We start from the raw sequence: 12,287 nt of genomic DNA on the forward strand, positions 1-12,287 counted from the left end.
CTGGTACTGATCCAAAACATAATTGAAGCAACGTTTATTCATATACAATCAAAATATTGCTCTAGGAACATTTGATCTTCCTTTCAGAGGATTCTGTAAAGTCTTGGTTATCTTTCAGATATTATGATGTGCTTGATTGACACATAATATGTAATTAGGGACAAAACAAATATGTGAGGTGTGAATTGTTTTTCAAATACAGTACTTTATGAATTACGTATGTTTGAGTGATTGTTTTAAATACAGCACAGTTAAATGCGGCACAACATAATTTACAAAAATTAGGTAAAACTTTCCAATAGTGCAATTTTGGTGGTGTGCAGATAAACATTGTTAAAGAAGTTCCCTTGTGAAGAATGTGATATGATTGAAGCTCGCATGTATACAACTGATGCTGTAGCTTTGATCTCCCGTCAACCCCCTCTTCCAGCTCTCACATGGATCAACTGCTGCACAGCACTGCATACACTTCTGTATTTTGTAAATCTATACTGCAGAGCACTGCTTAAAATAGAAAAAATTGTGCTGGTACACCCCTTGTTTGCATATTATATAATTATATGCATAATTATATATTATAGCTTGTTTGCAGTCACGTGATTCTTATGACGTGCGAAATTCAGATGGAGGTCAGGAAGTGAAAAGCACAATGGACGAGATGGAGGAAAGTCCATACTTTACTAGTTTAGACGCTATTACGAGAGAAAGGAATAAACAGAAAATCACAACATATGTTGGACTTAATCTTATGTTTTGAAAAGGCGTGATTTTTCAACTGAATACTTGGAGTATTCACCTATGGAGGCATACACATTTTTTGTCCTGTGGATTAACCTAGCAACAAACATTAAACACTGCGGCTCCTGTGGTTGTTTACGTGATTAGGTTAACCACTCTCAAAGGTCCGCTGAAACGCCACTTAAGACATAGATCATTGCAAAACAAGACGGAGAAGGCATTGCAGCTCATTGCAATTGCATGGCAGGCTAAGTTATTTACGTTCGAATGCAAAGACTTTGTAATTTCAGTTACAGGGGTACAAACTCAAACAAAGAAAAGAAAAAAATATTTCTTTAACTTTACAAAGTATGGAAACAGCTAACGTTACATAAACATAGTCACATAAGTTGTATTAACTTACCTTTAACGAAGTTGTCACTGCACACATGAGCATTATCCGACTTGGCTCCTCCAGACCGCAGACGCAGGTTTACAAGCCATTTTTTCCAGCATTTTTCAGTACATTTCTTGCATTTTCCCCCTTCTGAACAGCAAATTTTGGTACACGATAAAAAGCTCCTTGTGGTTTCTTTTGAGCAACCGTAAACTATGCAAAACATATTGAGGCATTTTGAGTTTGTGATAGTACTTGTATGGTATTAATCCTATGTACAAAATCACTTCCTGCCCTCCATCTGCATTTCAAGCCACAGCAACGCAGTGACGTGACGTCATGTGCAAACAAGCTATTACAGTAATTATTATAATGTATTTACAGTATTTAAAAATATACAAATGTATTTAACACAGTAAACACATATACTTAATTTCCCATTAATACTTACAACATTTTGTTAGTGAAAGCGTCTTTCCTTTTATGTATTAAAAGAGGAACTTTATGCATTAAGTAAGCTACAGTATATATTAAGACAAATGTCACTTAAAAAAACACAAAGAAAAATCCATGACAATTTATTGACAACCCAAATTTACCAGCGTAGTATAGGTCCCCTATTTGCTTACTGATATCATGAATCTTTTAAAGATATTCGTGGATTTAGTCAAAACTTTGACTTGCGAGTAGGGCAGGGTGATAAAACAATCTCCATATTTATTGTGATAAAAAAAATCCATGATATCAATGATAAGCTTTTGAGTGATTTTCAATATTAAGCCTATGTTCTACATCAAGACGATCAGGTGCATGTCGCTAAAAATGCAAATTCGGCTATTTCAGACTGTATGAAGTTAGCTGCCTTGCTAGCGATTAGGCTACGGCGATCACCGCGGTCCACATCCGGATCCTGGATTGATTCCATCCGGACCACAAGTCAACGGTTGCGCCGTCTCATTATCTCTAGTAAGCAGCATGACAAAACAACAGTGTATACCTGCTCTGTTCTTTCTGTGCTGTATTCTTGAATATTTTTCTATAGCACCGAACACGCTTCATTTATGCCCTGTCCCGATCCGCATACGTTGCCTCCTTTCCCCGCATGTGAGTAGACATGAGGCGTCACATCGGTTAACGTGGTTCCAGAGCACCTTTAGACCATATCGTCTTTTCCTTCTAAATTTTGCTTTATTAATCAGCATGTTATAAGTCTTTAAATAATAAACAAATAGATTTCTGTTATAATTTTGTGAAAATTAATCAGATGTCATCACCTATTCTCTAGCATGGATGGCAAGGAAAGAAAATACAATTACTAGTTGGTAGCCTAATCTTTCTCACATTAATAAAAGTATAAAAAATTGTCCATTCATACTTTTTCTACATTTTCTCTCAGGGCATGCCTCTTAACCCCCATACAATATCATTCCTCAGTCACAAGGGCTTCTGTGCTCCCCTACTTGGGTATCTTAATGTAAAGACATATAAAAATATATAATCTGAATGTAAACGTATTCAAACAAATACTGGACTGATGTCATTAAGCTTCAAAATGAACAGTTGATCTTTTAACATTCCTATCCAACTGCACTTGATTGATTAACTCTATCAATATTTTTTGTCTTTTGGTAGACGACGACTCGGACCCCACTACTTCGGCTGTCTCTGGGCCCCCAATGTAGCTTTGTAGAGACTATTGGTGTATTAGTGTGAGTGTGAATGTGTGTTTGAATGGATGAATGGATGAATGGGACACAGTGTAAAGATGCTTTGGTAACCTTTGGTAAGGCGCTATATAAGTGCAGACCATTTACCATGAACCATTTTTACTTTTTAGGATTTTTTTATTCTTCATTTCTTCTGCCAACTTAGAAATGTAAAAATATTTGCAATGCACAAATGTGAATGTATATTGTGATAAATATTGATATTGTATGATATGAAAAATACTATTGTGATAATATTTTGCCATATCGCCCAGCCTTACTTGCAAGACTAACAGACTTTGTCTAGTGAAAGCAACTGTCTTGTCAAGCAGGGAGATAAGACACTTGGAGTACCAACACTTCAAGCACTGCTGCAGAGCTAATGTGAATAATGTTCACATAAGCAAAGACATGCTCATATAACACTGAATCATAGGGCTACTTGATTTGACTGGCATACACACATACTGTATATTGTGATACACAACTAATGTGTACTATAGGTTTAGGCTTTAATCCACCATTTGGTACAAAAACAGTGTTGAATAATGTGTTTTGTTCTATATAGCAACTAAAATGTGTAGAAATGGATGGGTTGGGAGAGACTGAGTGGATTAAAGGGAATATAGGGATTTGGGAAAATAGGAACTGGAACGTTGGGAAATCTGGGAATAGACAGATTTGCAGAGGGCTTTGCGAAAGACAGATGGCACAGAAAAAGATCATCTGAGATGAGCATGTATGTGTGTGAGTGTGTCAGAAGATAAGGAGAGACAGAGAGAGAACAAGAGAGGGAGAGGAAGAATGGGGAAAAGACAGAGGAGAAAGAGCTTAAAAAAGCAACACACTGCTGGTAGTGTCAAAAAAACAAGAAAATAACAGAGGCATCTTCACTGTGAACACACGCATATGCAGATGCTCTGTCTGACTGCAGTCTGCACTGAAGACAGATTTGTTGTTCATTCATGCTGGTGTACTGTGAGGCATTATGAACTGTGCAGAACTCCACAGTATGTGTTCTTGTGTTTGTAAGTTTATGTGTACACGTTGACATGCTAAGGTAGGACAAAAATGGATTTCAAACTGGTTGCAACATTGCAAAGAACTCATTCCTCATAAAAAGACTTTAAAATAAGGTTCAATAAGATGATTTGCATTGCAAACAAAAAACATCTAAATTGGCTGTCAAAAAAGAAGTAAAACCTGAGAGGAAAGGAGCAAAAATGGCCCAGAGATTACTAATTACAGCAGATGTCAATAATTTGTTTCTCTAGGCAACTCGGTAGCTAAACCTTAATTGCGAAAGAAAAACACCTCCTCACAAATCAGCTCTTTCCATCCTCAGAGGGTCCCTGTCCACTTTGCTCTCTCTCAAAAGAAAAAGAAAGAGGGAAAAAAGAACTGGAAGAGGTGAAGAAAAAAAAAGAAACACTGAGGGGTTTTAACTCAGTCTCAAAAGTCATTTACTTATTTGAATGATTAACTCTGGCTTAATTTACAGCAATTTGTCGTAAATGTTTGCCTTATACTGCAGCATGAGTAATTTCCCAGAACATTTCACTTTTTACAGCTGGCCTTTCTCTTTAACTGAATCATAGGCTCTACTATTCCTGATCAGTGCTGATCTTGAGTGCAGTGGACTGATCACAAGAGTAGGCAAATACGTCCCCTTAGTCAAGATCTGGTTATGCTGCACTGTAGTTGAAAGCCTTTCATGCCAGATATGCATCTACTTCAGTTCCACAGTACTGTACTTTGTGTTAATGTTCTAATAAATGTAGTAATACACGTTATGCAGCAACGTAGGCTTTAAAGTATGTTGTGTTACTTGTTTTGTGTTGAGTCTTAACTGTATTGGAGTTTTTAAAACATGTTTTCCTGTGTTTAGATTAGAGGTGCACTCAGAAATAATTTCCTAATAAAAAAACATTTTTAAATTTAAAATGAAAAGTACAACTGAAATGTTAAAATGATGAAAAGTCCAATCATATTAGTCTTCTAGAAAAAGTCTTGTTCTTCCTGGCGTCATGTTGAAATGACATTAACAGCAGAATATTGCTCAGTTTTGCTTAATAATCTCACAGTTATTAGTTTGACTGAGGAATCAAATAATCATGCACCCAAAAAATATAACTGCAAATATTGTATTTGGACAGTGGCACTGGTAACCGAAAACCTTTGCTATGGACCTGTTTCACAGTAGTGCTATCTATTGATGGGAATGACAGGGAGGCTGTAAGGGTAAGGCTTACAGTATTTTCAATGGGTTTTTCAGTTGTTCACATAATATTAAAGAGTAAATCTATTCCTCACAGCCTCATTTTCATTCACCTCAAAAATCTAATATTGTGAATAAGGTCTATACAGCACGCTACAGTGAATAAGGTCTATTGTGTGATGCTGCATCCACACGATAGATGTCAGACTGTAAGTACAATGTCCTCAACTGTATCAGCCAGCAAAAATTGAGTGCACCTTTAAGGTTTCATAACTGTACTATTCTCTAAGGCCACATCCACAGTCATTCTTTTTTAGTTTCTTAATGTCATTATTTTCCAAAATATGCTGCGATGTCGAAGTTTCGCTTTCGAAAGTGCATTTTTAAACAAAAATGGATTAGAGTGGACATGGCCTTGGATTTTCCAATGATGCTTTGCTGTGTTGTGTTGAACACTCACCGTCCTCTGTGGGCACATAGACGTTGAGGTAGAGGCAGTCTTCACTCTGATTCTGAATGTAAGTAGCCGCCACATCCAGACTGTCGGTAAACCAGACAGGCAACATGATCTCAGGCAAAACACCATGTACGTTCTGCGGGCAAACAGGGGCAAACTGTGTGGCGTTCCGCACTTCCTGCCAGGACCCAGGAGCTTCAGGTGGCTGGAAGCGGCGGTCTCCAATTGGTGCTGTGGCGTATGGGACACCCAGATACTGTTCCACAGGACCCAAGATCTCGTTGTTGAGCTCTTTTTTTATCCCACGCAACTTGCCATAGTTTGTGGTGACAGTAGGATACTTGGTGCCAGGATCAATACGTTGGCATACTGCCAGTGTGATCCAGAGTACCAGCCAGAGGAAGGAGATTGTGCGGGTGGCCTCTGAATAGCGGGCATGGCCCAAGTCACGTTTACAGGTATAGGGGATATACATGACTGACTTGTTCTTTCCTTCTCTCTTCACTCCACTGATTTATTAACTTCCTCTGCTTTGTCACAGGGGAAGGGCAAAGGAAAGTTAAACAATAACAAAAAAGAAGAACAAGTTAACCTGTTGGTTTGTTTGAATGTATTTCAGGGATTTAGAGAGAGGGAACAAGAAAAGGAAGGAAAGGAATGGGAGGACTGTGGAAGGGTTGGGGTGAATGAGTGGCTGATGTCGTGCTCAGCCCTGGTGAGTTGTCGTGTAAATGCAGCAGAGAGTAAAGGTGAAAAGTCTATTACGTTCCATCTCCCTGGGCTGTCCTCATGGGGTCAATCACAGAGGTCACGCAGATGATCGCTGATTCTGTCTGCAACAATAAAAAATGGGCTACAATTAGGGACCAGAGATTCACTTAAAGAGTTCTTACTTTTGGCATGCACATCATCAAGTAACACAGGGGGCCCTATTTTAAGAGTGCTAGTGCTAAGTGCAGCACTATGCTTTAAGTCAAAAGCAGTGAGTCAGTGGGGAAGGCCATGAAGTTTTGGTATTTTTAAGCACACGCTAAGTCTAGGAGCAAGTAGTTTGGGCTAAATTTCGTGTGTTAAGCGCTAATGGGCTTGATCAAGTTACATTTAATTCTGAGGTTCTTCTACAGTTATTGCACAGTCTGTGTCCTATTATATAGTCCATTCCCTGTCAAACACCAGTGATATAAACAAAGACAGCACATTCATAAGAAGTTGGTAGTGTAAATGGACTCTATGCAATGAATTATAACCCCAATTCCAAAAAAGTTGTGACAGTAGGAAAAATGCTAGTAAAAACAATAAGGAGTGATTTGTAAATTATATTCACCCTTTGTTATATTGAAAGCACCACAACTACATATAATATTATGTTTCACCTTGTGATTTTGATTGTTTTTTTGAAAATGTACAGTAATTTCAAATCAGATTATTGCAACAGGCTCCCAGGGGCAATTTAAGACTAATAACAATTTAATGAGTTAAAATAAGGCGATGTGAAACAGGGGATGTTAAACAGGTGAGGCAATTGTGTCATAGTATATAAGGAGCCTCCAAAAACAACCTAGTCCTTCAAGAGCAAGGAATGTTCAAGGCTTGTCAATTTGCCAACAGATGCTTCAGCAAATAATCCAGCACTTTGAGAATAATGTTTCCCAAAGACAAATTGGAAGGATTTTGGGCATTTCACCTTCTACAGTGCACAATATAGTTAAAAGATTCAAGGAATCTGGTCAAATATCAGTGCGTAAAGGGCAAGTCAAAACCACTTTTGAATGTGCGAAGATCTCTGATCCTTCAGACATCACCGTCTTAAAAAATGTAATTCATCTGTAATGGATATCATGAAAGCTTGGGATAACTTTAGTCAACACCACTCGCCGCTGCATCCACAGATGCAAGTTAAGACTTTGCTATGCAAAGGAGAAGCCGTACATCAAAACTGTCCAGAAGCGCTGCTGACTTCTCTGGGCTCGGTCTCATCTTAGATGGAAAGTAGAACAGTGGAACCGTGTTTTGTGGTCTGACGAGTCCACATTTCCAATCGTTTTTGAAAAATACAGCTGTTGTGTTATCTGGGCCAAAGAGGAAAAGGACCACCCAAGCTATTATTAGTGTCAGGTCCAAATGCCAGTGTCTTTATGGGCCAAGGGTGTGTCAGTGCCCAGGGCATGGGTAATTCTCACATCTGTGAATGCAGACAGATATGTACAAATATTGGAGCAACATACAGTATACTGCCATCCAGTCTTTTCCAGGGACGTCCCTGCATTTTCTAGCAGGACAACCTCAAACCACATACTGCCCGATTACAAGTGCATGGCTTTATAAACAGAGATTGCAGGTGCTAGATTGGCCTGCCTGCAGTCCTGACCTGTCTCCAGTTGAGAATGCGTGGCACATTATTAAGTGCATTAGATGGCAACGAAAACACCGTAAAATTGTTCAGCTAAAGACCTGCATAATGGATGAATGGGGGAAACTGTCTCAACTTTTTGGAGCGTGTTGATTTAAAATGACTGTACTTCCATTTGTTTCTTTTTTTATTTATATTCACAAGGTATAACATCATATAATGTGTAGTTGAAGAGCTTTCAATATAGAAAAGGGTGATTATAATTTACAAATCACACATTTTTGTTTTTAATATGATTTTTCATACTGTCGCAGCTTTTTCGGAATTGGGGTTGTGGAAAAATAGAAAAATGTATTTAACAGTGACACGCTCCTTTTATAAGCATAGAAAACGTCATGTTTTCCATTTTGAATTTGAAAAATATTAATATATTGAAATATAAAACAATTTAACCAAACATATTTCTAAATTCAAATGACACTTCAAACTACACAAAAATATAATCAAAATAATGAAATGTAAAAAAAAAATCATACCAAAACCAAACAATTTACCCTCTCCAACTTCATCCACCGGCCTGTTTTGAGAACAGGTGGGAAAATACCAATACAATTTAAATCATAAATACAATTGATGGTAATTGTCAGAGACATAATTTGATGTTCCACTATATTTTCAGAATTTGGACATACTACGTACTTTACTACCACCTGTCAGCCCCTTAAACACTTCAGAGAAGGGGTGACATGAACTGAAATGGAAACGTTATTCAAATTATGAAACGTTCTTTCCCCCATTTATATAACAATATACGTGCATTAAATAAATAAATGCATTAAAATACAAGAACATACAACTTCAAAAACAACTTAAATATAATGTAGACCATAAATATCTTCACATTGTTCCTGTTTGATGGAGTGTAAAGGTCCGTGGCAGCCAATCAAAACTGCTCATTATCTATATGTTACTGCATCCCCCTTCACGGGGGGGGGGGGGTATTTAAAGGGTTACTTAATTTGTATTAGCAGAAGGAAAGAAAATCTGACCAATCAAATGTGTTACTTTCATCTCGTGGTTGTTTGGCGTCAGTGATTTGCACCTTCAGAGCTCCGAAGAGAAAGGGTTGCGCTTTGAACATTAGTCAGGAAAGTTTCCCTTCCTGCAGCCATGAATTTGTCTCTACCTGAGGCTACAATGCACAGTGGGACATGTCCAGCTACAGGCAGAGCAAGCAGTCTTAATTCCATGGAAGATTTACAGGGAAGAATCTGAATGACATTATTTTCTTCAAACAAACTGACTAATTGACAACTTTCCTCCACTGGGTGCAATCGTAATTTATTACCATGTCAAAGACACTTTGTTCTCACAATCGTCACGTGAACGGCCTCCATTGAGTACAGCTTCTGAATAAAAAGGTATGTTAGAAACATAACAGTAATATTACATCACAGTCCCTGACGTGCCAGCACGGCACTGCATCGTATCCACGGCCACTTGCGCTGGCACGAAAATTACGCTTTTAATTAGTGTGCCAATGAAAATTGGATGAGACGTTGTTGTGATTAACCACCAACCTTCATTAATTGTCTTGCTCATGCGCACAATAGTTATAGTTCAAGGATTTGCAGGGTTTGAAACTACAACCTTTTTAGTGACCAGCCGAGATTTTTAATGACAATCGAGATTGCAATTTAAAAAAAAAAAAAAAAAACAAATGCAAGAATGTTATGATATTTCCTAATCAAACAGTTTTTTTTTTGTTACATTGTAATATATTGCTTTCATATTCAATGACAAAGGCAGTTCTAGTGCCTTCCGTACAGTTCTAAGTCTAAGCCCTTGAACAAAGTGAGGCAATAACAGCTCAAATTACTTGTTCAGGGCATTTTGAGGATTACAAATACAGTAAGACTTGTGAAAGGAGACAAGACAGCGGTTTAAAGGAAAACATATCCAAAAACCCACACAAAGAGTCTCTATCAGTCAGTTGACTAACAAACTAAATATAGATGTTTTGGTTCTCACAACCTGAAGGAAATCATCTGTGCGGATATGAAGTCTAATTAAGAACCAACGCATTTCGCCATGAACGCATCTTTTGTTTTTGAAAGCCACTAATACCCTGGGAGAGCTGATTGATGCTTTAAACTTTGATGTTCAATAAAAATGGTGTTAGCAGTTAGCCAAGAGTGCTAAACCTAGATACGCTAGCATTTTAACAGTTAGTAAAACCAGAGGAGGATTTATGGATCCCTGCAAAAACAAAAAACGCTGAACGCTTAATGCCTAAACTGGTATCCTGGTTTTAGCTGGTCTCCCAGTGTGTTCAAGCTGGTCTGTTTGGTGGTATTTAGAAGGGTTTGGGATACTTGTCAGCTAGTCAGGCTGGGAGACCACTTGGCCAACCAGCTAAACCAGCTGAGCACAAGCTTGGCCAATCTGTGAGTCCAGCTAAAACATCTTAAACTAGTTAAGATCAGAAAACCAGCTTAGGGTGGTTTAAAAATGTTTTTCTCAGTAGGGATGTGACTGGATTTAATGTCACTTTATATTTGACCAGGCAGAAGGCAAAAGGTCATGCACAAGCACTGTACTCTAAGACTAATGGAGAAGAAGGCAAGAAATCGCAAATCTGAGATGGCAGCAACCTCAATGACACTGAAAAATAGGTACCAACCCAGCAAGACAGAAAAAGCAATGCAGCATAAATGTAGATGGCGAGCTATTTAAAAGCAAAACAATGCTTCCTCATCATCATCACCATCATCTTTAATGCAGCAACAATCAGCATGCTGAACGGACTCCTCCAGTGATATTACTTTATCACCATCCTATAATAGTCTCATTTAATGTGGCCATTAGCGCTCCTAGCATAGCGATGTGCCGCTGTGTCTGTGTCTGTCTTTTTGTTATGCCAATAAAGCAATTTGAATTTGAGTATTATGGATTGTAGGGAAAAAACAGAAGAATGAACAGAGAACAGAGAGAGAGAGAGAGAGATGGAACAGAGAAAGATAGATGTAAAGACGCAGCAAGAATTTAACTCAGGCCTGTACATCAATTCTAGCACTTAAATGCTAAAATGCTGGTTAAATGCTGTAAAAATGCAATAGCAACTCCGGGTGGAAATCCCTGTGAATCTGTTATGTGGTATTTAAGGAAGTGAGCTGCCTGTGCCTCCTTTTATAGCACTATAAGTTTTAATTGCCTTTTATGTTCTATATGCATATTGCCTTGGCATGCAATAAATGTTAATAAAAACTCAAAACCTTCTCTCTCCAGATTATCCCTCCTATAATTTGTTACTTTATCATCAGCCCACTCGCTCTCACTCTCTCACTCTCTCTCTCTCTCTCTCTCTCTTCTTTCTCTCTGCGTTCTGTGGAGTGTAAAATAGAGGAGGATGTCTCTGGGGCTCTGAGGGAGAGTCTTGGGACCACTGAGAGGACTCTCTGGCTGCTCTTTAATTAAACCTTAGAGACAATACACACTTCATAAATACTGAAGCTTTTTCAGTAACAAACCACTTTTTCCAACAAGTAGTTGGAAACATTACTGACATTACTGTTTTTGTGTCACACTGAATTGTGCATGTGGCCTTAAAACAAGCATAAAAAAAATTCTCTCTGAATGTCCTCCCTCTGGCATGTAGGATTGAGAGGTCTGATTCACTTTAGACAATCGATTCATTCAGATGGTTCATTTTAAATCATTAGTCAAAACTGTTCCCAGAAGTCTCTTAGCAGCATTATACATCTTTATTTCCGTAGCAAAAAAAATAGTTTTTTTGGGAATACTTCTGTTTAACATTAAGTGTTCCATCCCCTTTTTGTTATAAGACATAAACGCTGCTCTTATTTTAGAGTTATGTCAAAGGCTATTTTTAAAGGGGTATTAAAAGTTAGCTTGACTGTATTTACTTTAACTATTTTAAAGGTGCACTCAGTAACTTTTTGATCATGTCATCTTGGATTTACAGTGGCACCTAGTGGTTTTGATGCAGCATAATTCAAAATCAATAGTTTTCCGTTACAGATGCAATTGTAGAAATTCACCATTCACAATCAGCCATGATTAATTTAATCCAAGAGTGAAAGTGTCCAATAACAAGAGGGTTACTGAGATTAAGTGAGTAGTATTCAGCTGGTCATTTGATTCTAAAATGGCAGCCCCCATGTAGAATAAAACAGTAAACCTGAATTCATTAAGGGCTAATCTTACAACCATAACACTTAGTAAGGCGATAACATGTAAGGTCATTGTGTGTGTTTACAAGCACTATAAAAGTCTGATTTCAGTTGGACTAAAGCAATAATTTGTCTCTTTCAGATGTCATGTAAACGCGTTAGTCCGACTAAAATCGACCAGTCCGGTTTTTGCAAAAATGAGACCTAGATAATGCAATAGTAGATCGGTTCCGTCTAGCATGTACATGT

General features: G+C 38.0%; 1 protein-coding gene across 2 annotated transcripts in view; it reads right to left on the reverse strand.

The window, feature by feature from the left end:
• LOC127623700 (neuroligin-2-like) overlaps positions 1-12,287 on the reverse strand; it is a 275,308-nt gene that overhangs the window by 170,155 nt on the left and 92,866 nt on the right. Inside the window, exon 2 of one of the 2 annotated variants that reach the window (XM_052098198.1) lies at positions 5,499-6,328. The exons of the other annotated variant lie outside the window; for it this stretch is intronic. Coding sequence (XP_051954158.1) covers positions 5,499-5,970 — 472 coding nt within the window. The 5' untranslated portion in view covers positions 5,971-6,328. The remainder of the gene's footprint in view (positions 1-5,498; positions 6,329-12,287) is intronic. 2 annotated transcript variants of the gene reach the window in all.

The sequence above is a fragment of the Xyrauchen texanus genome, chromosome 1, assembly GCF_025860055.1.
Source record: "Xyrauchen texanus isolate HMW12.3.18 chromosome 1, RBS_HiC_50CHRs, whole genome shotgun sequence".
Classification (NCBI taxonomy): domain Eukaryota; kingdom Metazoa; phylum Chordata; class Actinopteri; order Cypriniformes; family Catostomidae; genus Xyrauchen; species Xyrauchen texanus.